This window comes from Camelus bactrianus, chromosome 1 (genome assembly GCF_048773025.1).
Source record: "Camelus bactrianus isolate YW-2024 breed Bactrian camel chromosome 1, ASM4877302v1, whole genome shotgun sequence".
Lineage (NCBI taxonomy): Eukaryota > Metazoa > Chordata > Mammalia > Artiodactyla > Camelidae > Camelus > Camelus bactrianus.
The window spans coordinates 113,909,663-113,935,975 of NC_133539.1; the positions used below are offsets into that span (position 1 = coordinate 113,909,663).

At 43.6% G+C, this 26,313-nt stretch overlaps 1 protein-coding gene and 2 long non-coding RNA genes across 3 annotated transcripts in view; 1 reads left to right on the forward strand and 2 right to left on the reverse strand.

Annotated features, from left to right (window-relative positions):
* Window positions 1-505: 505 nt before the first annotated feature.
* UBE2E1 (ubiquitin conjugating enzyme E2 E1) overlaps window positions 506-26,313 on the reverse strand; it is a 68,184-nt gene continuing 42,376 nt past the window's right edge. Inside the window, exons 4-6 of the mRNA XM_074371645.1 lie at window positions 3,855-3,987; window positions 2,384-2,531; window positions 506-1,307 (exon numbers count right to left, since the gene is read on the reverse strand). Of these exons, the coding sequence (XP_074227746.1) occupies window positions 1,210-1,307; window positions 2,384-2,531; window positions 3,855-3,987 (379 nt within the window). The 3' untranslated portion in view covers window positions 506-1,209. The remainder of the gene's footprint in view (window positions 1,308-2,383; window positions 2,532-3,854; window positions 3,988-26,313) is intronic.
* LOC141578812 (uncharacterized) lies at window positions 2,785-7,168 on the forward strand. Its single transcript, XR_012509509.1, has 2 exons — window positions 2,785-3,496; window positions 3,831-7,168. It is a non-coding gene; the product is annotated as an uncharacterized LOC141578812 (long non-coding RNA).
* Window positions 8,605-16,979, reverse strand: LOC141578813 (uncharacterized). The gene is made up of 2 exons (XR_012509510.1): window positions 9,995-16,979; window positions 8,605-9,429 (listed from the first exon to the last, which is right to left on the reverse strand). It is a non-coding gene; the product is annotated as an uncharacterized LOC141578813 (long non-coding RNA).

Here is a 26,313-nt window from a genome sequence, read left to right on the forward strand (position 1 = left end):
ATATACTAGGCCCTGCAGTTTGCTCCTCGACTGAACATGGGTTAGATCTGTTAGTACAGAGCGACTGTATTCTTGGGACAGGCTTAGTGAAGGTGTACGTACCTTCACCCTGGGCCCCTGGGCGCGTTTCTCTGGAGAGGATGCGTACACCTAGGTACTGCCAAATTGGTCTCTAATTTGGCGTATTATTTATGAGCACCGATTTCTCCATGTACTTACCACCACAGCACCTGCAAGTTGGAAAATACTTTTAAGATGATGCAGTAGGCTTCTGTCTTTGAAAGACAGTGGGTTAATTATCTAACCTTTTCTAAGGCACCTCACACACAATCATGCGAGGATGTTGTATACAGTAACGTACCAAGCCTAACATGGGTGCTGGGTAAACAATACCAATGTCTTCAGTCTGCATTACTTCTAGGTAGTTTTAGTAGCAAAGATCTATCAGGAAAAAAGGAACTACAAAAAACAAAAAAGCAAAAGAAAGGAAATGAATACAGCGCTGTTAGGTGGTGGTTTTAATATTGTTTATTAGCACAGTAACAAATGCAGACTTAAGTAGTCCACAACATATAACCAATCCACTGAGCAACGCCTACTCCACGCCTTACAGATAACAGCTTAAGGTATTTTACTACAGGTTTTCACAGGTCCTGATTCATATACCTCTATCTTTTCACAATAAAGTAGACTGGCATATAAAATAAAATACATAACTACTCATTTCCTATATGGTGTCTTAGAGCCACGGGTCCATTTTTATATATATGAGATGACAATCTCTAAAAGCTGTTAAATATCAATATTCCCTTCCAAGAAGGGAAAACAAATTCCAATTTTTTCAAACAAAAAAGTATGTAGTCTTGGAAGGACTTTACATAAATGGCCATGTGTGTAACCTGTACAAAATTAAGCTGTTTTCAATTTACAGACTACAAGCGACTGAACCCAAATGTCTATTCTTCTTTGTACTCCATTTCAGCTAATACTGCAGAACTAATGACAGTTTTACAAGTTGCTATTAACCAATTCTGTCTACTGTAGCAAGATACCTTAAGTTACAACAAAATCTTAGGAAATAAGACTGAATAATATCTGTTATAGAAATACCCTACTCTTTACCAACTCCCACCCTCCCCCACCCCTTCAAAATCATAAGCAGCTCTCTCTGTGACAGACAAATAACGTAAAGAATTGTGAAAACCCAATTTATGTAGCGTATCTCTTGGTCCACTGTCTGGCCATTCTGTCATGTTCTGCTCTGTTGGTCATATACTGAGTGGCAATACTTCCCACCAAGGGGTCGGCTGGAAGAAAAGAATGTAGATTACTTTGAAGAAAGGAAAAGAACATTTTAAGTTTTAGCAAATAAGTTAGTGACAGCTTGGGAAGAAATGTACGAAGTAGTTGTGATCAAACCACTCCACCATTCTGGAGACTTTTTCCTTCTAGCCTTCAAAAAACCCAGCATGCACACAGTGGGGAAATTCTCATCCAAACAGAAGGCACAAGCTTTAGTGCTGGTCTGGCTTGATCCTCATTTCTCTCGCAGCAAACACCACCCCTTGGAGGGTTTCTGGCTCTTCTGTGTTAGGGTGTGCAGTGTTCGGCCCTAGACTACAGTGAACATCCCAGCTATGTTCTGACCTTTTGTTCAATGGCACCAATAAACACATGACACTAAAAATCGTCAAGTCCTCAGGTCAGGGCTGTTGCAGTGCAATACCATTTACCTCCTCACTGTTTACCCAGAAAGAGCCAAATCTGCCAGGTGAAAACCTGTACTTCTGATTAAGTACAGTGTTTCCCTGAAACCTAAATAGAATCTTTAATAATTAAATTTACGTCTGATTTATCTAGAAAAAAATTTCAATACGAGGAAATTAAGCGCCCGCCACAAACCACAGTCTGGTAAACACCAAGTATACAGCAGAGAAACACCCCTTTCAAAGTGGACCACCACCCAGGAAGCAGCCATGGGGCCAGAGCTGGGTGGACCTGAAGGCAGAGGTGAGGTCAGAGGCAGATGACTCAACATGTACAAGAGTGGTTCTGGAGAACTGTACAGGAAATATGCAAAAGGTGAAAAAAATAAAGGAGAATGATTGAAAATGTAAAAACCTAAAGCAGCCTTACGTAAGTCTTCAGTTTATAACAGCTTGTTCCCAGAATGTATCAATGGTGAACCTGTGAATCAATGGTTGCGTCTTTCAACCAGTAGACTGAGTTCTTAATAAGCACTTTCTTCAAAAAGCAACTGGCTTTGGCCTTTGAAAGCTCGTACAAAAATAAAATCTGAGCTGTATCTTTAGAAAATCTTAGTTTAAGTAGAAAGTATTTTCCAGGTGAGGAGGAATAAAACAAGGCAAAGAATTATTCTTACCAGGATTACAGTCTGTAAGAAGTGAGCAGATAGAAAGGAGAACTTTAGAAATGGTTAGTGCTGGACTCCAATTATCTTTCAATATGTCCAAGCAAATAACTCCTTGACTGTTAATATTACAGTGATAGATTCTTGTCCGAAATGTAACCTAAAAAATAAGATAGTGTTAAAATTTTAAACAGCAAACAGTGAAACTTTTTACTAAATCATCTTTTCAATTAAGTGGCCCTAATTAAAACTTCTAAAGAAAGTTTTTAAAAAGAAATACAATAACAGTTTAACCAAGGCTAATAAGAGACTACTTAATAAAACTGAGATGAGAGAATTCACTGATACAATCTCAGGGATTTTCAATTTCATTTAAAAAGTAATAATAGTCTGCCAACAAAAAGCAAGGTAACTTCAGTATGTCTTGAATTCATCTTTAGCAGTTTTAATGTTTTAAATACTTTTCTGACGTTTCCGTTTGAATAACTAATTGTTTGCTGACCTCTTGTGTTGGCTGCTAGTACTACACGGCTTCCCAGCAAGCTTTAGAGTCGTAATTCAGAGGTACAACATAGTGGATACACAAAGACAAAGTGCTTAGCAAACAATGATCACACACCCAAAAATCTGAAAATTATGTTTGAAGATGAGATTTGTTTCTAACCTTTCTATCAGATCCTGCCCACCTAAACCGCAGGATTCGTTTTAACAGTCTCCGCAGGGTGAGGAGCCAGAAAAGGGTGAGGACCACAGCAGCAGATCAATCAGCGCCAGGTCACAAGAGCCAGGGTTATTTTGGTTAATCTGCTAATTTTTACTTGTGAAACATACTGAATCATTCCAAAGTAAAAATAACCTAAAACTTTACCACCTTTTTTTTTTTAAATGACAGACTTTCAATCACTTCTTGCAGCTGCTGTTGTACCTTTACTTAGCAGTCTACCCCATCCCTAAGAAGAGGTTTTCCCTCAGACTGTGTGAATGGAAAACCCACAGACTGTTGAGTGTCACAGGAGACAGGTGATCTGAGCAGTCCCCACCCATCCTTGATGAGAAAAACCAGAGCCTGGAGGTGAGGATCTACACTCGACCAAAGGATGACAGGGAGCAGAACCCAAGGCTTTGGTAGGAGATTCTGACTCTCTAATTGTTTTAGTGCATAGATATTTTGACACCATTTCTATCTGTTCAAAAACTTGTCCCGTCAAGTGGGAAACGGGGCATTTACGGGTTGCGGACTGTTACTGTACATAGCAGGACTTTACGCCCCATCAAAACAAAGCACTGACTCTTAGAAACGGCCCCTGCCAAATGAGGCAAAGTCACCCCAAAGAAGCGTTTTGTACCTGTTCAAATGTACTTAGAGATTTGTTAAGATATAACAGAAATCTATTTTTTTGTGATTAAAAACTCAGTTTTAAAAGCTTCGATAATCTTTCACGGGAGTGTGTACCTTTAGCATAAACCAGCGGGAGCATCTTACCTTTGGAGGCTTGAAGGGATATTCTGGCGTAAAAGTGATATCAAGGAAGAACACACCACCCTCATACACAGATCCGGGAGGCCCTAGGATGGTTGACCTCCACTCATAGATGTTGTCGCCTTTGGGACCAGCACTGTGAAGTAATATGTCAGAAGGTGAGTAGATGGTGGCACATCCCAGTTCTTACAGTGTGTCAAGAAAAAAGGAGGGGGCGGAGATCACCTCTTCTCCCTTTTTGTTTAATGTGTGGATTTTCTCCATGAAACACCAGTACCTTTCAGACTCTGACACAGGCTCCAATGACCCACTGGCCTTTAGGTCAAGTAAATGGTAAAAGAATGTTGAAACCATTCTAAGCCGACTTAGCTGTGAAGAAGTAGGAAATCCCCTCAGTTCTCAAACCCTCCTCTTGACACATAAGAAAATGCAAACAATACTTTCCAAAAAAGGAAACACCACTCAGCACACAGAATTACATTAACATAAATTAGTGACAAATTTTTGTTCACAGCTACGTCATTTCTGACTGACTGGGGCTCTCCCTCCTTATTCTCGTTTCTCCATAATTTTACCCTAAAAGGAGTCCAACAGATTGCAATTCTCTTTACAGTGTAAACCACACTGGGTGGGAGAAGGATGACAGGTATCCAGTGATTCAATTTTCGTTCCGGTATATGTTGAATCCTGTATCAGGTTCTCTATGGATTAGTTGGGACGTTTATCTATCCGTTGCCTGTTAGATCCCTGTCATTTACACTTAGTTACGCAGCAGTGGCCACAGAGACCGTTCTGGAGCATCGTGCTGTCTTACAGAGTTCTCTGTATTCAAGCATATTAATAGACAAAAATATAAAAATATGGACCCTCCAACTCCAAGGCCTGTCCAAGCAACTTAAGTGCAATACTCTGATACTGAGAGGAGAGAAAAAGACAAGTTTGGGAAAGGGTATTAGTTATTCATTTAGAAAGATCTGCCCCCAGCAGGGTGATAACATGGGTGGTGGAGTCAAGTGTTCAGTTATGCATTTTCACATTTCTCAAACCTAACTAACCATTCACAGCTGCTTCAAGGGTAACAATGTGTGTGAGCCAAACAAGAAGTCCTCACTTGGAGAGATTTGTACGTCCCAGTCAACATACAGAATAATTTCTACAGAGCAGGCCAAACTCTTAAATAAATGTATGGTGTGAACTGGCTTCATTCACTCAGACACTCACTGATGGCCCGGCTTCCATAACGAACAAGATGATAACTCTGTCTTCAATGTGTCCCTCTGCTAACCGGTTATACATGAAGTTCAATTCCTTCATTTAAGAGAAAGAGAAGATGAAGAGGAAGGGAGGGGGTAAAAAAAAAAAAACAACCTAACCTCTAGCCCTATACTTTCCTCAAACCCATCAACGGTTTTTTTCCCTTTCAGTCTGAAATTTTGAGTGGAAGGAACAACAGGAACATATAGCTGAGGGGAGTGAGCTCTCAAAAGAAAACCAGAAGAAAGAAAGTTGGGGAGGAAAAACATGGTGTGGCAACAAAGGAGGGAGAAAAGAAGGCAAAGAACAGGGGCCGGTGGGGAATGTTAGGGCCCAGACTGGTCAGGGGGCAGAAGGATTTCAGATGCTGCCCTGAGCGAGCACTTACTAGCTGTGTGGCCTTGAGCAAGTCATCAGCGTAAACCACCCACCTCTCAGGAACGTTTTGAGAATTAAAATAATACAACAGACCCACGGTAATCTCATTAAACGGTAGTGGTCACCAATAATTATTCCCACTGGCTCAAACAGTATTGTCCCTTAGTATCTCCTTGTGATGGGAATTCCCAAGAAGTATTAAAAACCTGTTTTACATGTATGTAAAGAGAGAGAGATCATTTAATTCACACTGTCTCGAATATTAAGTCATGCAGCAGAGACCATCTGAGTTTAAAAAAAAAAAAAAGGATGACTTCGGTTTTGCGTGACATCTGACCATAGTTTTCATACGGTGGGATGTAGGGAGAGCTCTTCATCAGCCCTCTCCCTCTAAAGACATGCAGTGAACCCTCTAGAGAAAGGGTACTGCTGATTTCTGATTGTCTTGAGGTTAGAACTGGTCCTTGGGCATCTTAAGTCTGCCTACATGTTTGCATCCAGCAGTGTGCTTGGGCAGGAAGTCTAAAGACACCGGCTGATACAGCTATGATACCTTCTACCAGACTGGAGATAGCTGAAAAGTGACTAGGCAGATGAAGAAGACACTAACACAGAGGCTGCAGATAAAAAGACAAACTCTTCTCTTGTATCTAATTCCTGGTACCTAAGACTTAAATGCAAAAAGGCTGTCATTTACTCTAAATCCCTCTTTTCACAGGTGAGGAACCAAGGCCAAGAGAAGCAGCAAGGGCATCTAAAACATGCATCAGCAGCCATACTGTCTCCCTCACAGTTGCGTGGTGATGCTGAGAGCCCCCACCCCCATGCTGCAAAGTAACAGCACAGCCAGTCTAGCCCTGGAGGTGACATGTTGGCATGGGCCCAATTCTGCTGACCCTTGGTGCAGGAAAAAGATAAAAGAAGATCAAAGGTTTAACAGCATACCACTACAGATTTTATGGATTGTACAAAAAACTGGTGGTTTCCAAATTTCATTAGGTTCATCAAAATAATCTATGGAACTTTAAAAATTAAATACTTCCTGAACCTTTCATCTTAGGCCTGCTGAATTTAGACTATCCAGAAGGGGACCCAAGAATCCGTATGTTTAAAAAGTTCCTCTGGTGACTTTAAGCAGGTGGTTTGCATTCAGGAAGCACCTGAACAGGTTGCAGGAAGCAGGACGGCCAGTTTGGAACATAAGCATTAACATTTTACAGCGTGTCCCCTGCGATGTAACTAGACGTCAAGTCAAGATCACTACTTGTCTGCAATCAGCTTTAGTCCTAGTGTAAACTTTTCTGAAAGTTCAGATAGAAGTGTGGAGAATGCGAGTTCAAGAATCAAGTATGCAACATAAACATAACTTAAACTTCAAAAATGGAGAATGAATCTGGGGTATATGTAAGAAAAATAATACTAAGTGGAGTAGAATCAAATGTAGTTGAAATCATACAGCATAAAACAGGAGCTTTTGTCAAAGACTCAATAGCACGGATCCCTAACCTGTGGGTCCTCACCCTGGGAGTTTGGAAATTACGGTGAAGGGTCTGAGAACCCACTGCAAAGACCCAGCAATGCTGCCTGAATAAACACTTTAGGTACCCGTTTTTCAAGGCTGTTATTGGATGAATTAACTTTTTGTCATGCATTTTCTGAATCGTAGAATAAAAAAAATTATGGTATAGCGGCCTGCAAAACTTTTGCTTTTTTTCCCTTTCCACTCTCACTGCAAAAGTTAGGATCTCCTGGTCTAGAGGTGGGCAGACAGAGCCCTGGTGGGAGCACAGGGGGAAGGGGAGGGATGCAGGTGGAAGTCAGCAGCTCTCAGAAGGCCGCTGTCAAGGAGGAGCCTCCCCCAGGCTGTTCAGGGAAAGGTCTGTGCCAGCACCCCACCTGTTTCTCTGCGGAACGACTGGCTGTGTTTACCCTCGGTCAGCACGCCATTCCCGGCCTTCCGCCCCCTCCCTTTAACAGAGGATACTTTGGTTTCACAGTAAGAAATGTAACTCCAATTTTAAACACTGGTGGGAGTTTACTAGTCAGTCTTAAGTAATGAGGAAGTGGACAGTTCTGAACTGAAAGATGGGGGGTTGAACTTAAGATGTTAAGGAAAGATGGGAACAAAAAACCACGTACTCCTGTCTGAGGATACTGAACCCTGACTGTGATTGGGGTCTGCACGCAGCTGAGACTGAGAGGGCAAAACCTGAACATGCCTCTGCCTCTCAGGGTGTTTCTTTCTGTAACAAAAACACTTTTGAAAATCAAAGTGTAATACATAGAACTCTTACACAAGGCAAAAAGAACTGTGCTGTTAATTCAGTTTTTTCCTTCTAGTCAAAATAAATACAGCTGCGGTAAATAAACATTTTAAGGAAAATAATAATTTCTACTTGACACAATTTTTTCTTTTTGTAAGGGTTTCTGACTTCATGCAGATACACCAACAATGCAGGGGTTGTCAGGAACCACAACGTGTTGTTGGCACAGGAAGGTGGGCTGGCTGGCTGGGAGGCCCTGTGTCTCCACCAGCAGACGCAGCGCAGCCCAGAACCCGCCTCATGGCCGTTCCCAGCCGCCCGGCAACCCGGGGACCCGTCTTCCTGGTGGCCGCGGGCAGGGCGGCCCGAGGCCACAGTTCTGTCTCATTAACACTATCTTGGTAATTACACAACGCAGAGCTATCAGTTGGTAGTAACTTTTGCTTAATGCATATGGTTTTAAGTAGAATTTGAACAGTATAAAATGTAATTAATACAAGTCATTTAAGATGTAATCCTAAGAAATTAATAAAACCAATTAAAAGAAACTGTCATTAGAGCAATCTTACTACTAGAATCTGATGTGTACTCTGGATTGACTTAAACATTTCCAAGATAACCACGTAGGCCAATGTTTAAGCTTCATTTTGTTTTGTTATGAAATCATGTTTTTCTCATTCCTTCCCCATTCCCATCCTCAGTACTAATTCATTCCAGACTATACTGTGCTTCCATTTCAAGTTAGAAACCAAAGCTGCACTTCAATTTTCAAAAGGTATCACTGATTTCTTACAAAGAACATCCTGAGAGCAAGGCAAAAATTATAATCCATTTTTAAAAATTATGTTTCAATCCGATCAATTTTTAAATTTTTATTGGGAGCAACGACCCTTGCTTACAAGCACAGAAAACCCAAAATTCAGATGTTATTTAAAGCATAATCCTAAAAACCTTAACTATCTGGTCTCACACCCTAGAAAAAAAGTGAGGGATGAGAGGATGGGAAGCTAACATGCCACAAAGCAGCATGTGGACAGCAGCAGCAGCAGCGAGGGTGGGAGGGGGGCAGCTGTCAAGTGTGCCAGCGTATTCCAAGAAGGGGTAGAGGCCCAGGACCAACCAAAGGAGCAGCTCGGTTCTACCCACCTAAACACCCCAAATAAACCCGACAGCATCCCACGGTGCAATGACTGACGTTTCATACACACAGAGAACTGGCACATGGAGTGAACTTCATCATCCCCAGAAGAACAGATGTGGCAGACTGCTGCCTGGCTAGTCCACGTGCTTTCCTCTTCTTTGTAGAAGTGTCAAGGTAAATAAAGCAAACTAGTTGCTTATATGAAGTGCATCACTCACGTCCCAAAGTCCCCCAAGCCCCCACATTTCTACAGTAGCTTCAGAGCAGTGGTTCTCAATCGGGGGTGATGTCGCCTTGCAGGAGGTGGACGTCACAACTAGGACGGAGGGTGCTACTGGCACCTGGTGGGGAGACGCAGGAAGGTGCACCGGGCAGCCCCCCACAAGAAGAATGCTCTTGGCCCCAGGTGTCAACAGTGCCAAGGCTGAGAATCCTGCCTTAGGGAAAATGTGCTCTAAATTCAGCTAGCAGAAAAGAGCTTCAGTCTGAATCTCTACTGTCCGACTCCAGTGCCATCCTCTGATGTTTTACTGCTCAGGGCCTGGTACAGAAAAAAGCATTTATTATACAGTAGTTATTATTAAAAGTTAGATTGGCATATGCCCCAATGCTCTACAGACCCCTGCTACTCAAAATGTAGCCCCCAGACAAAGAACATCAGCATCCCCTGGGTGTTTACTAGAAATGCAGACCTGGACTCCACCCCAGACCTAAAGCATCAAAATTTGCATTTTAACGAGGTCTCCCGATGATTCCTAAGCCCAGTGAAGTTTGAGAAGCCAACTACGGAGGACATTAAGTGGTAATGAACACCGACTCCGCTTTCTAATCTTCTAGCTCTAAGTTACTATTTGTATTATCTAGCTCCCTTCTTCACTGTCTAATTCTTCGCAGGAAGAAACAAGTATCAACCTGCTGCTGCTTCAGCTCTGTTGAGATCAACATCCACAGCATGCACGGAACTCAGGCATGTTTACAGGAAGAGATCCACAACCAGAGCTGTGCTCCCCACAGCAAACACACCGCCCGAAGTCCATTCTTAATTTACTCTTCTTTTGCTAAGAAATTCACGAAGAATGTGATAAAATAGCATGAATCCATTTTACCAATCTACCAGAAGGAATCCTCACCTTCCACAATCACCTCCCGGTAGACACACTCTCTAGGGAATGAAAGCCGCCTTTCTCCGTGGGATCTATTTAACACAACCAGAGGAATTTTATAAAACAAAAACAAAAAACGTGTTGTCCTCAGCATTCCTTCATAAAACAGTAGCCGCCTGTAATCTAAGAGTGAGTAGCAGAAGGAACTTGAAAAATCAGAAAACCTCACTGAAGTGACCACCAGGCGAGTGACATGGCTTGGTGAGGGCTATTAAAAAGGAGGGCACAACCACTGTCACAGTCCTTCCCAGTAAGCGAGGAGCCTCCTCATACAAACAAGGTGGTGCAGCCTGGCATGTACGTCAGGTTCCTGGCCCCTGGAAAGAACTTTCAGACCAAGGGCCAACCCAAGGGACTCCCCAGAAGAGCTGGTGCTCACATAAGAATTCGCATCAGTGGTCCTCTGTGCATCTAAGCAGGTGTGCCGGAACAGAGCGGGTCCAGAGGGTGCGTTTGCCTACATGTAAGAGGGAAAACTAACTCAAACGTAAAACTGGAAACAGTATGATCCATGTCCCTAAGAAGCCTCCCCACAAAGCCCCCGAAGTCCTGTTACGCCAACACTGAGGAAAGGGCACCTACGGTCTTCCTCCGGCAGGAAGTAGACAAACCTAAAAGGAATTTATACCATACTCTTCATGAAGCCCTAGGCTGGTGTGAGGCCTGCGGAAGCTGCAGAGTTCATTTCTGAAATCTGTTCCAAATCAGAAGAGAACAGACTGCCTGTAGATGATTTACACAGAATGCTACAGCTATGTGGGCGCACAATCTTACATCGGATTCTAGTTTCTAGAGAGTAGTAATTTTCCTCACATACTACAGGGCTTGTAGGCCTAATAGCAATTAACAATATTTAACTAGCTGGTCAAAACATGTGCCGCTGTGCAGATTACATGACGGCGTTTCCAGATAGGTGAAAAAACAAAACACCATAAAAGCTCAGTCCTGCCCAGCTAGCCATTCAATTGGCATTTTATCTTACATGGTACTGCTTTAGAAAAAAAGCAGCCACAGAGCCCTTCTGGAAATTTATATTCCAATTCTGAAAAAGAATTCGATGCACACAGAGTAAGGACACAATTTTTTAAAAAAAACCTAGTTTCAAGATAATTTGAAAGATATTCCAATAGGGACACTGAAAGAACTGCAGGCCTAAAAACCCACGTGGCCATCGGGTTCCTTATTCTCAACCAGGGATGGCTAAGTACTGAGTTTTTAGTGAACTGAGCTATGCAGTGTGCTTTAACTTCGAGACTAGTGGTACAGAAGTGGGGGTAGGCAACAAGCAAGTGAAATGGCAAAGCAGCCCCAAGCCAAGGGCCTAAAAAATCAGGTGGTGGGGACGACACACAGGAATGATTACGGAGAATGAAAAGGTGCCCAGTGTCTCAAAAGCCACCTTCCTATGCAAGGTTGAACAGGTCGCTAGTCAGGATTAAGGAGGAACAGACCATAGCTCTTTTCTGCAGGAACTACACAAGCCTGACCTAGAACAATTCTAATTTGTTTTTTTTCCCAGAGAAATAAGAAAAATAGTCAGAGCACAAGCTCTAAGGTGATTACCCATCCATTCCCACTAAAAGAAAGCAGGGCTGCTGTGTCTGCCTTAGCATCAAGTGGCTGAGCCCTGACTTTTCAGGGGCAGTGCTTGTATTATTAGCATATATAAATCAGCCATCTAAGTGAGGACAGCTGACCCTTGAGCAACACCAGTTTGAACTGTGAGGGTCCACTTAAGAGCAGATTTTTTTCAATAAATATACTGGAAAATTTGGGGAGACCTGCGACAGTTTGAGAAAATTCATAGCTGAATTGTGTAGCCAAGAAATACTGAAAAATTAAGAAAAACTTAGGTATGCCATGAATGCATAAAATAAATGCAGACATACCTACAACATATAAAATAAATGTTAATGTTTATGTTATTAGTAAGGTTTCCGGTCAACAGTAGGTTATAAGTAGTTGAAATCTGGGGGAAGTTGTGCAAGGGGCCCCCAACCCCTGTGTCGTCCAAGAGTCAACTGTAACCGGAATCAACTGAGTCCAGTTCTCCATCCACAGGGTCTGCTGAGCACAAGCAGCTCTTCTATCAGGATGCTAACTGTACTGAGGGTAAAGGAGAGGCAGCTGGGCGGAAATCGAGTGTCCTGTTTAGACTTTTTAGGGGGTAAGGCACACTGTTAACACCGGTACCTTCCACACATTTAGTGCTGGTCCTCAAAAGCAACGGTGTCACAAGGAAAGCTATTTAAAGACCAAAATTCTCAAAAAAGAACTGACTGGGTTTTACTCAATTCTGAGAAAAGATTCTAGAGCACATCGTTGGCTACGCAATTATCATAAAGGTTCCCATCAGCTCACACTTACCGTCTGTGCAGCCCCAGGTGGGGCAGGTGGGGAAGTGACAGGAGTGTAAATGCTCAGAAAAGAGGTTCCGTACCTCGTCAGAGCCCAGGGAGCTGCCTGATCTATTCTGCTGCAGTGCTTTTTGGGATCATTTATTACATGGTGTGAATTCTATAATTATTTTATTGTTTGATAAAGCTTTTATTTAATAATAATTTAAAATTTTATTGCCCTTACAAGTGTTCCAGTTTGGATGTTATATACTTCATCTATCTATGAGGGGCCCCTGGCCACATCCCCGCACTGCCGATTGACCTGGAGCCCCCGCCTGGCTCCTGATTCTACCATCTTGCTGCCTTTCTGCTCTTCATCCTCAGCCCGCCTCCTCCTTCCAGGGCTTTGAGTAAACACCGCAAGCAGGCGTCTCCCATCTGAGGTCCAGCTCCCTACAACTTCCCTCCGCACAGAGCGCATGTGGATTTGGAGGATGAAACGCTTTCAGCTAAAGCTGGCATTGACATTACCAGGGAAAGACCAGATGAGCAGTTTTCCGCAAGCCCACAGGCCAAAACTGTTTTCACAGTTCTAAAACACTATTTGCCTTTTCCCCTCTCCATCTCCCAGTCGTACTGTGCAGTCTTCCTGAGACTGCGTGCAGTGTGACCCAGGAACCGTCTGAACGCAGAAGCACACAGGATAGTCCTTACGTCAGACGTTAAAGCAATGTGTAAATGCGGTAAGCGGTACCATTTGTCTAGGTTTTTTATATTTGGAAAATGGAGTATATGTTAACATGTTTTTTGTTAGTTTAAAATAAATTACTAATATTTTTTAATGTTTTGGTTTTAACTTTGAATGCAGTAAAAATCCATAATTAACCACATAAACAAAAAAGTTCTTTGGTGTTTGTAATAATTTTCAGGAGGGTAATGGGGTCCTGAAACAAATGAGAACTGCCGGGTAAATTATTTTAAAATAATACTACAGCATAAGTGGCTAACCATTGAAACAAGTGTCTGACTCATTCCCATCAGATATTAAAAGAAACAAAACAAAAACTAAAAGCTTTAAACAGGTGCTAGAAGGAAACAGAAGTGAACAGCTTTACATTGTGGGTGGGGAGACATTCTTATCTTGACACCCTGCAGCCGATGCCCTGGGTGCCTTGTCCGCGTCCCCAGGCCCGAGGTTCCAACAAGCTTCTGTCAAACACCAGCAGCCCTGTCTCTACCTCTGTGTCTAAAAGCTTTTCGGTCAGTGGCAACGGGCAGGAAGTGCAGGTAAATTAACGCGGTGGTAACTTTACAACACAACCCACAGATTCTCTGACACACCTCCAAGAGGTAGAGTCTAACTGCCCTCCCTAAGGGAGACAGTGTGACTCCCCAAGCTAGGTCATTTTTTAGAAGGTGAGATGGTCTCTCCCTTCCCCCAGGCTGTCTGTCTGTGCACCTAGGAAGCCCTACATCCCACATAAGAAGTCTGACTAACCGGACCTACATCCTGGAGAGACCATGCGGACAGACGCAGAGTGGGGGAGGACCGAGGACCCCAGGTGTCCCAGCCCCCGGTCACCTGAGTCCTCCCAGCCCAGTCGGCCCCAGACATATGAGGTTGTGATGGAGGCCGCTGTTTTACACTGGTAATTTAGAATGTTCTTGTAAGACAGCAAGAAGTTACTGGAACACTTCTCAAGAGGAGCCTTCGAACAACAGCTGATTGCTGGGCGGGACAACCGGGGCAAGCGCTTACCCAGGTCCCTGGAGTTCCCCCTTGGGTGCCTTCTGCTGTGGGAGCTGGCTAAGAAGGCATCTTTATGGACAGTCTTTTCTTCCCGTTGCTCCTTCCTACCTCCACCTGTGTTCCTTACACGACTGAACTACCTGCATTCCAATCCTCAACGGTCTCCTTCTGGGGGAACCAAAGCCCAGACACCAAAGAAGTTACACACAGAGGAAAACATGAACATACGTGACTACCGAAAACTGAAGATCCTTCACAGAAAGATACCAGAAACAGTTTATCGGGGGGGGGGGGGAGATATCGCAGTGCATGATTACGGGTTAACATCCTGACTTTGGAAAAACGTTAAACATGCTAATAGCAATGGACAAAAGTACACAGGCATTTCTCAAAAGAAACGTATATGGCCAATAAACAAATTCTTAATCTTACTCAGACTCAGAAAAATGCAAATTAAACACGAGGCACATTTTTCCTATCAGGACTCACAGAAATGTAAGGCTGAAAATCTGTGTTAATTGTATGATGAAACAGACACTTCCATTGCTTGTGGGGGAGCAAATTAGCAGTCCTTTTAGTTTGTGAGTAGGCATAACATATTCAAATATAAACCCAGGATACCCTTTGACACAGAAATTCTGCTTCTTGGAACTTAACCGGAGGAAATCACTGGCCATGTGCACGTGGCTACAGTATCAGGATATTTATAAGAACCTTCTGTATGATTTAAAAGTTTTTGAAACAAGCTAAATTATCAACAGGAGATAAGTTAAATAAATTGTAGTATGCACACTCTGCAGCTCTTAAGAGAGATGAAGTCTGCACACTAAACAGGGTTTAAAGAAATCCATACTGGACGCTTAACTGACAAAGCAGGTTTCCTGACAGCAGGCAGAGCAACCTCACTTCTGTAAGAAATCCAAACTGTGAACAGAGATCACACCTACAGGGTGAGATGCAGGGGATTTATTTTCTCCTTTAAACAGATCTAAACGACTGGGATTTAAAAAATGATCATGTTTCACTTTTACAATAAGAATGTATTGCCCTTCTACAAAGGGTAGGAGAAATAGAATCTAATCCACCCAGAAGCAGAAAAAGTAACGGAGAAAGTGCAGTAACTACGGTTCCCCTGGGGTGAGGAGGGTTTCTGACCAGGAAGCCAGTGCTTTAAGGGTCTAGGGGACTGGCGGGTACTCGATCTAGGCTATCTGAGCCCAGTTTCCACAGACTGGTTTAGAACAGCATCACCAAGGAGCGGAGGGAGACTTGACAAGTTCATTCCTGCTCATTGAGGCCGACAGTTTCCACAACGACCCACTGGTTGACCACATCTCTGGGTGAAGAGCTCAAGTAAGTCAGCCATAGGAAATGACTGTGACTGCTCCCATCCCCAGCTCGGAGACCTGTCATAAAACCTTCCACCAACATTCACTTTGCAAGCTTGGACATACCTAGCTGAGCGGCGCCATCACCCTGCCCTGCCGCCACCTCCCTCCTCTCTTCAGCTCAAGGGCTCTCTCCTACCCGCTTCTTTCTGCCTTGATCTCAAAGGCAGAGCTCAGAGACTACAAACCCTCCCGATGGTGCTAATCAAAGAGGCTCACACTTCCTGCAACAGCAGGAGGCAGGTACTTTTCAAAGTAAGGCAAGGGGATCTGACAGACCACTTGGCAGACCCGCCTACCAAATACCAGCTGCTAGCTAAGATCATCTGTTCAGTTTGTCCAAAGTCTATCTAAAGAGTCAAAACATCCAAGACTGAGGTGGGTGAATTTAACCGTATGTATATTACACCCTAATAAAGTAAATGAACATTTATCCAAGTACAAGCAAAACAAAGTTTGAATTCAACTCTCCAGAACTTACTAGATATGTTTGTTCTGACCTAATATACGGACATTTAAAATATCATTCCAAGAACCAACGTAAAAAATAAACGTAAAAGCGGAAAATACCCAACACTTTGCAGAGAAACATACCATTTCCACAATCCTTTCATAAACTTTGACTTTTCTGATCTTTACCCAAATCTTTTGTATCAGGAACGATAACATTATCTCCATTTTAAAGATGGGTAAACAGATTCAGGAGGTTAAGTGACGTGTTTGTACAAAGTCCCAGAGCTAGAAGTCACAGTTCCGGCCAATGCGATCCAGGCTTTCCTACACTGGTACTCTCTCCACTGTATTCACAGAGCTTCTAATAAAACTGCCTCCTCTGGACTCACCGCCAAGTCCATTTAATCACATTTACTAGTCTGCCTTTCCTACTTTATTATTTCATTTCTCTGTCCCATTTGGATGGAGGCTGGAATTAAACAGGAACAAGAAAATCTTGTGATCTGCTAAGAGGTGTTACTAAAATTTCTTAAAAACTGACTCCCTTTATTTGTAGAAATGACTTAACTGAACATATATACATACCACACGGAGCACTTAGTGTGGAGAAGAGGGGATTGTGCAAATAATGTGACAACTCCAAAAATGATGAAAATCTCCAGCTTGGCCAATCTCCTTTTTCCTAGCTGACCTAGGCTCTAAGGCTGCTCTCTCCCTTCTGAGTAAGATGGCCCACATTCTGCCTGTGGAATATCTTCTAAGCCTTTCTCTTGCCTTTTAAGATGGCCTGCACTCTGTCTATGGAGTATGTATCTCTCTGAATAAATCTACCTTCACTCAAAACACAAACAAAACACACACACACACAAAACTCTAGCTTAATTAAAATCAAAAGATAATTTTGGGAAACAAGCATGAGTTCAACCGAGTAACAGTCCAAATACTATGCTCCTAAACTGCAGAGAGAAAAAGAGGGGGGCTTAAAAACAGGTATAGAACATGACACCTACTTTCCCAGCTCAGAAGTTGGTTTGGTCCCGGACGTAGCCCAGGAATTCGGATCCGCTCCGCTCCGCTCCGCTCCATTCTAGCTCACAGCGGCACCGGGAGGCCCCGCGATCACGAAACGACCTGCACTGAGCGGAGGTCAGCCCCTGCCCGAGGGTGCGCCACCTCCCGCTGCTCAGAGCTCTGTGAAGCTGAGGCCTCCGCAACCTCCCGCGCCTCTGCAGGATCTACAATTCAGAACCACCAGGAAATTGCAGGTCAGGGGTGAGGAGAGCTATTTACTGCACTTGGAGTCGTGGGCTGCTTTCTCGGCCCCCGCTGGCCAGGAGAGAAAGGGAAGGCTATTCATATTTGCAGAGGGCCAAGAGGCTGAATGGCTGAAGCTATGCCCTGTGTGTCAAATACAGGGCTGGGCTCGGAGGGGAGGTCTGGCTGCTTTCCCACTGCTGAATCTCACGGCCAGGTCTGTCCTGCTGTCTACACCCGCCCTTCCGGGTCAGCCGGAGCAACAGAAGCTTTAACAGGTGCTGCAGCCGGTGCCGAAGAGGCCCAGGTGTCACGTCCACATGTGACGTTTCACAGCTGCCCAAGTCGCCCAAGTCCAGTACCGGGACTGGTAAGCAGACACACAGGACTGTCACCGGTGGCCACCGGCCAGCCACCTTTCTGGCTTGTAAATGAACACATGTAATGCATATGTAACCTCCTGCTAGTAACAGTCCCTTCCTAAAATGATTCTAATCATTTAATACCGAAGGGAGTACAAAGCATTATCCCCAAACAGAAAAGGGTCCTGACAAAAATGTCAGCTAGTAATTTCCAATTTTATACGAAATACACTCTCAGAGAACTAACTGCTGAAATATATGCCTATTCAGGATAAGCTTTACAGAAAAGGCCAAAAAGCAAGAAAAGTTCTCATTAAGAGGCGAGGAGGCCGCACAGGACTGTAGAACAAGGGTAAAGAATAGAAATACAGGAAAATGAAACCCTAACCTAAGGAGGGAATTAGCCACCTTGGAACACGTGCACAAAGACAGTGACTGAATACATGTACCACCTTCAATCTCTTCTCCAAGCTCCACCAGCAGGACAGTCAAGAGATTTTCTAAAAAGGCATAAACCCAAGAAGATGGGAAGAGCAGGAAAGGAGGCAAGGTCAACAGAAGCTGGCAGACAACAGACAAGTCGTAAAGGACGTGAGCCATCGCAGACAGAACCCTGAACTGGCTGTCAGGAAAGCTCAGCCCACGCCCACCAGCCCACACTGTGTGGGCCATCACGCCGCATGAACTCCCCAGAAGCGTCAGGAATTTGAGGCGCCTGTGGAAGTTAAAAGCGATGCAGGGAAAGGTTCTAGAATAAGGACTGGGTCCAACTGGATACGAGCAGAGTTCTGAGACCCTCTAGGACAGGTAACTTCTCACCACTTGTCCCTCAGCATCACCCCAGCCGAGGTCAGGCCAGGTTCAGCAAGAGTCACGGGAGACTGGCCCTGGCGACTGGAGAGGAACCCCCCCCCCCCCGCTCAACTGCCGGCCATGAACCCTGAGCATCCTGGGTCACAGCCTCCAGAGACCCTGAACTGAGGACCAGCAACGCTGTGCCCCGACTCCTGACCCACGGTAACTGTACGTCCTAAATGTGTGTATGGTTGGGGGCTGCTAAAGTCGCAGTTATCTGTTACACCGCAACAGAAATCCTGTCAGGCTGAGGTTTATTTTAGAGAGGCTGAAATCGAGGGCCTCAGAACCCGGGGACACGAACGTGGATGAGGGCAGGGGAGTGACGCTGGCCAGTCTCCATCCTCCGCTCCCACCACACAGCCTGGCCCTCATGTCCCAGGCCGGCTCCTTGGGGCAACGAAACAGCCACAGACTGACTTTAAAGGCTCCCCTAAGTGACGGCTACCCAAAACATGGCAAACAAAGAGCAAAACAAACTGCAAGCTGATCAATTAGATCAGAAATTACAAAGGAAATGTTTAAATAAACTTATCATTAATATCCAGAGGATAGAAGATACTGCTTCAGTGAAACAACAAAATGGCTAAAACAAAACAACATTCAGAAAAGATGGGTGTGTGTGTGTGAGTGAAGGTGGTCAAAAAGCACAAACTTTCAATAATAAAATAAATCCTGGGGATGTCATACACAGCACAGTGACTACAGGTAATAATACATTTGAGAGATCTTGAAAGTTCTCATCACAAGAAAAAAAATTGTGTCACTGTGTGTGGTGATGGGTATTAACTGAACTTACTGTAGCAATCATTACACAGTATATACACATATCACATCATCACATTATACACCTTAAACTAATACAACGTTATATGTCAATTATATTTCAATAAAACTGGGAAGTAGGGGAAAAAAGGAAAAAGAAGCTTTTGGAAATTAAAAATAAAGCAAACAGAAACATTTAAAAATGCAATAAAGGGTAAAGTTGAAATCTTTCAAGATAGTAAAAAAAAGACAGCTAAAAATCAGAAAGAAAAAATATAAAAATTAAAGGATCATAAAAAGGTCCAAGATTTGAATAGTTAAGTGTGATCCAGAAGGGATAAACAAAGGAAGTCCAAAGGTTAACTTAAGAAAACTTCCAGGACATAAGTTTTCAAATTCAAAGGGGCACAGTACACTGTGGGGAAACAAACATATCAAGTTTTCAGGGAGAAACAACGTACAAGGAATCAATCAGCTTGCCTTTGGATTTGAACAGCAACACTGCGGGTAAGTGAAAGAGAAAAGAAACAAGGTTCAATGGAGAGCAGACAGAACAGAGAGTAGAGAGCATATCCAGAGAGGCTAGTGGGATAGCCGGGCACAGACTGAGCAGTCCTAGACTGGAGCAGGTCGGAGGCTCCAGGACAGACTTCTTCAGATAATAGGAAATTCATATAATACCCAAAGCACCTGCCTGTCTTTTGAGGAGGTTTAGACATTCGTGAAAGCATCTGAAATTGTAAAAGTATGGAGAAGTATGGGGTGGGGAAGGAGAGAGGCTGTAGGGAGAGAGGAAGAGGAGGAAAAGAGGAAGAGAAAAATTAACTCCAGGAGGGAAAAGTTATGCAGGAAAAAAGTAATCACAGTTTGCCACCCTGGTACACAGTACCATGTACAGCTGTGAACAATGTTCACACAGTAGAAACGGTGCTGTAACAGTGACATAAACAAAAAGAGTATGGGAGATGAAAAGATGATCAGTATTGCTAACTGTTAGAGAAATGCAAATCAAAACTACACTATCACCTCACACCAGCCAGAATGCCCATCATTAAAAAGCCTTCAAACGATAAATGCTGGAGAGGGTATGGAGAAAAAGAAGCCCTCCTACACTGTTGGTGCAAATGTAAATTGGGGCAGCCATTATGGAGAACAGGATGGAGATTCCTTAAAAAACTAAAAACAGACTCACCATATGATCCAACAATCCCACTCCTGGGCTTATACCCAGAGGAAAATATAATTCAAAAAGACACATGCACTCCAGTGTTCACAGCAGCACTATTTACAGTAGTCAAGACATGGAAACAACCTAAATGTCCACGGACAAATGACTGGATAAAGAAGATGTGGTATAGATATACACAATGGAATACTACTCAGCCATAAAAAAGAATAAACTAATGCCATTTGCAGCAACAGGGATGGACCTGGAGATCATCATTCTAACTGAAGTGTGCCAGAAAGAGAAAGAAAAATGCCATATGATATCACTTATACGTGGAATCTTAAAAAAAGGACACAAATGAACTACTTAGTATTTATAACTTAGATGACTGATTTCTTGAATACATGTAAGCACATCTGACTGTCCTTTATTACTGCATTCTGTTGATTCTTTCTTGTGGTTGGCTTTATTCCTTTGATAACCATGTAAGTTTCAAAAGCTAAAGCTCTAAACTGTTCTTAGACACAATGAACAGTACATACACGTATATTAAAAGAATTTTAAATAACAGAAGAGAGGTGATAAAAAGCAATAGAAAATACATTTAAAAGAAAGTATGGGGGGGGGTAGCTGGGGAGGAAATAACTAGATCTTCACCACTCACTCTTGTGAATCTAGAGCTGCTGCCAAAACTGAAAGAGCAAGTAAACATGGACACGCCGCCTAAAAACAGGGTGCTAAGAGCAACACAAGCAGCTCAAAGAGGTGCCAGGAGCCGCCCAGAGAGCAGAGCGTGGGGAAAGCTGCTGGACAGCTGTTCCTGTGAAACAAACCTTAAAGCATTAGACTCTCTGGATTATGTTGGTATATAATTTTAATAAAAATAAAAACTAAGAGAAAAGATGAAAAGGAAAAACAAAGATAACATCTTAAAACCCTGTGACACAGCTCCTTTATCAACTCAAGCTCCTGCAAGCACAACAGTACATGGCACTATGAGCTATTTTTCCAAATGAGCATCCAACTGGCTCCCAGAAATTAAGCATAAACCACTGGCGTAGTATTACGGACTCCCTACATACAGTTTAACGTACAGTGCACCATACACAGTACAATGCAGACTAAAATGGAAACAGAAGTACCACACAGGAACAGAGATGGTCCAGAAGTTCACTCTAAGGAGAACTGGGGAGGTTTCATAGTGTAACGGAATCTACGTTATGCTTAAAAAGCCAAGTGGGCTTTCTTCAGGGTGGGGTGGGGTGGGGGGACCAAAATGAACAATTTTGGTACAGAGATGTGATGTGTGTCTCCTGCAGGAATCTAGTCAAAAATGGAACTGGAATGACTAAATGAGAATAGATCACAGAGGACCTTAAATGCCTACCAAGCAATTTAGGTTTTAATAGCTTTGCATTGCCTACAGGAGTGTAGCGAAAACAGTCACTTTTAAGAAGCATGAAAACCCCAAACACTGAAAACATCAACCTATTCAGAAATAGGAAGCTACACAGTCCACCTTCACTGAACGAAGCAGAGAGCCTAATTAAGAGGCTTTGAAATCTAACAATCTGGATTAGAGCAGTGACAGCGAGAACAAAATTGTCTCTGGGGAAGTCACTTCATGGTAACAATCCTGAAGGGTTATCAATAAGCCACAGATCCTTTGACTGTATCAACACATTCACACGCTGTCTCTCCCTGGTTTCCCAGCGATACCGTTAACCAGAAACCCCAAGCTCCTTTCCAAGTACGATCAAGTAGCACTTAGTACGTCATTATTTGCTAAATAAACAAAACGTTGAGTTTATGTACATGATCTTGTATGTTCAATGTATTAACATTTCAGAAAACAACCAAACCACATACTCTGATTTTAGCTGAGAAAATACCATTAGCTATATGCTTGATTTGCTTGCTGTTATAGGCAATGGTTTAAAAATATAGTGTACCTGCTATTTTAGGTCTTGTCTATTTATTTCAAGAAGTTAGTATTCAATATTCTTTTAAAAGCACTCTTAAATGGGTTTATGGCTTTGTTTAAATGGGTTTATGCCTTGCAGCAAATAAAGGTGCAAGTATACTGGTAGGAAACACAGTTAAGCAAAATGAATAAAAAGAAAAAAAAAAACAGTTTATCTAGCAGCTTGCTTGGGTTGTGCTTCTATTCAGAACCAGGGCTCTCAAGTTTAAAGACTCACCAACAGGCACATTCAACACCACGTAAGCATGAGATAAAACAAACATCAACAGAAACCTGGGACAGCCATCAATGTTCACCACTGTGCGGTTCTGTGAACAGCACGCCCGGCACGAAGCCCTGGGGAGGCAGACCAACTAAGACACCGCTGAAAGGAGAGCACAAAATCAGAGCAGGAGGTTTGTTTAGCAAAACAACGAAGTTAGTGCAGTGCAGTCAACAGCCCTGGAGCAGCAGCGGCAACCCCACAGAAACCTGATCGGGGACAGAAGGTCCGCGAGCTCGGCCAAGGTGAAGGCGCCCGAGGGGACAGCTGCTGGCGCGGGCAGGCAGCCAGAGCCTCCTCCTCGGGAGACCCTGACGCTTGTGCTCGGGTGGCACGGCACGGAGGACTGGCTCCAGGAGAGAGCCGCCTCCTCAGGAGGGAGTCAGGAGGCTCTGGGGCGCCACCCAGGGCAGCAAGAGGGCAGCACAAAATGAATCCCAACGTGTTCCACGTAGAAACCAATTTGAAAATGTCTATTTAGACAGGAGTATTTGTTCAACATTACGCAAGGTACAAAATTTCTACAAGATTCACAAAGATGTAAAACTGCCATTAGAAGGGCCAACAATAGATGACTGAAAGAGAAGGTGAACTGAAGACGGGTAAAGGGAGCCAGGTGGCTGTGAGCTCCAGTACAGGGGGCTCGGAAATGGGCCCACGTAACGGCTTCCCAGGGCAGGCGTCTCCCCTTCACACACACACACACACGCACACACACACACACACTCACGCACAATCAACACAAGAGCGCCTTCCCTCTCGCTTGTGACAAGTATTTAGAACAAGTTTCCCAAAACGAGCGGCCTCCGCACTGGAGCTCAGTCAGCGGTTCTCACCCGCAAGTCCAAGACAAAGCTTTCACCAAACGGTAAAGAATAAAGGGAAAGGGATAAAGTACTATGTTTTCCATAAATTTTAATTTACTCAACTAAAAGTTTGTCCTTCGTTCTAATGTCAAGTTCCTCCTATTCTGCAGTTTTGTTTTCAAAATCCTTGCAAGATGAGATAAAATTAGCAGCCCGCATCAAGCCCCCACGAGCTGGAGTCGCCAGGTGACTCCTAGTGACAGCTTCACAGCCCCGGGTGGTACCCACCACAGCGGTGTCCACGGGAGAGAGGACTGGCCCCAGCCTGGGGCTCCTCTGGCCCAGCCCCTGTCCGCGGTCCTCAGGCCGCAGCCCCTCCAGAGGGCCCAGGCAGGGCCATGCCTCCCTCTCACCGCCAAGGCACCTCCATAGTTCAGACTCGCTCCTCGGAGGAACACACTGGACGCAGTTTCCACGGGCATGTGGAGCTTCCAGACCACAAGCAGGCTGACAGCACACGGATGAGAGACAGCCCCTCCGAAGTGCAGGGGATGTGCGGCCTTTGTGCCCAGCAATGTCCTAAACAGAGTGACTGTGACTTTGTCCTGGCTGGCACACACCTGCAGTCTGACAGGCAACCGAAAGGCACAGCGTTGGAGAAGAGCATCTTAAAGCACTGAGCGCCTTGTCCCTAAGGGCTCCTCACTCAGCCCCACCTCTCTGCTCCCTCTCACTTCAGTTCTTCCACCGGGACGTTTGTATCTTCACTCCTCCTTCTTTTCCCCTTTCATTTCAGAATACGCGCTTCTTTCCAAGATAAACGTGGTCTATCAAATTTCTCTTTCTTACTTTATCAATGAATCTAACACTTGGTTACAAAAAGTTCAAACTTCCCCATGCAAAAAGAGAAACAGAACTCAACAAAGCCTAAAATAACCCCCCCACACCCCTCTATCACCCTTCAAGCTGCCAGTCCAGGGTCCTCCTGCCCTTTAGTGCCAACTCCCTAACTCTACCTACATCGCCACCGCCGAGATTTACCCCGCTTTACCTGACTCTTCTGCAGTAAATGTCTCTTAGAGGCTAGCAATGAGCTTCCAGTCTCAAAATTAAATGACATCTCCCGCTTTCTTCACCAGCCTTTTTGTCAAGAACTGACTGACCGTGCCTTCTTAAACCTTTCTTGCCAATCATGACACTGCTTTTCTGATTCTCCTTTGACCTCTGAACTCCCTGTTCCCCTTTCTAAAGCCCCTTCCCTGCTGATCTACCAAGGCAAAGGGACAAAGCCAGCAGGAGCTCGCCTTGCCATGGTATAGAGAGAGGTGCATTGCAGGGAAGCGTCTGGATCCACGTGAGACCTTGGGGAGCTTTACTGTGTGCATCAAGGGAAGGAGAAAGGGAGAAAGCAAGTCAGAATCTGACACAAACGTGGCAGGAAATGTTAGCCTGCTGTCTTTACAAGTCAGTGGGCCCTGGCAACACACTACAAAAATACTATTTACTGCAAAGCAACGACTCAAACCATATTCCAAATGGAGAGAAAGCTTTAATGGTTTCAATGCTTCACTTCCATAAAATCTGTTTTAAGAAAGGGTTACACTGCTTTCAAAAGTTTTAAAAGTACACTTAATAGTATGATACAACTAAACACACAGTACACTTTAAAGTCAGGACAACCCTCAGCTTCCTCAACTGGACAGCAGGGCTAATGACACCCTCACACCGCGTCACCGGGCTCAGCCTCGAGAAGGAAAGGACGCGCCGATATGTAAGGTGGCTCTGACCCCAAAGCGCTATTCAAACCCACACAATTATTTTAAAAGCAGTAAGTAATAAAACTTCCATAGAAATAAGGACGGCTTACTTGGGTATCAATAACAGCTGCCACAAAAATCTACAGCTACGTTTTGGCTTTCCAATAATCCAGTTACTTTTCACTTCACAGGTCAAAATTGTAGTAAAATTCCACATAATGAATGAGGGTATCACACTGAAGTCAAATAATATAAAAATTAACTTACATCAATTAAGCTATGTACTAATTTAATAAAATTGAAAATAAAAAACACTAGTAAGACGGTGGAAGTGCATGTTCGTACCCTTCGTTAACCAAATACAGGAAAAGAGATGTTTTAGAGAGCTACCTTTTCAAGCCCAAGGACTGCTTTAAGCCTGCTTTAATTTCACCACCACACAATGAACTCTTTTTTGTGTTTAGATACAGATTCACAGAGTAGGTATTTTAGGTCTGTAAGGTGGAAAATATTCCTCATTTTAACTTCAAGCTATAGTCTCAACAAAATAATTAAAGTAATAAAAATGACACTTGAAAATCCTAACTTGTTCAGGGAACAATCTGCCTTCGTAAATGTGAAGCCTCTATTATGCATTTAATTCTCATAAAATACCATCAAGAAGTTGGTCAAATGAATAATTAATCCATATATTCATTAAAAGCAGACACTTAAGAAGATATACTTCTCAGTTAATTCTCACTTAACCATGGGACTCCCACAAAAGCAGTGTCACAATCCTAGGTATTTATCAGGATCTCCGAGCTTTTGTAAAAACCACAAGGAGCTGCTTCTGCCCACAGCGCACATACAGAAGTTACTATTCCTTTACTATGTTGTAATAAAACAGATCCTAACTCATTTGCAATTCCTATATATTAGACATTTACTTGAGAAGATTAATATCTTACTTGTTACAGGCACAGATACTTGACTTAAATGAGCCTGAGCCAAAAGAATTCACTGGCCCACTCAACTGCAAAGGCCCAGGGAGGGCATCGAGCAAGGGCAGACGTGGACAAACAGCATCATTAACAGCATCTCACCTCAACTTTGGGTGACTTTCTTTTGAGACAGGCT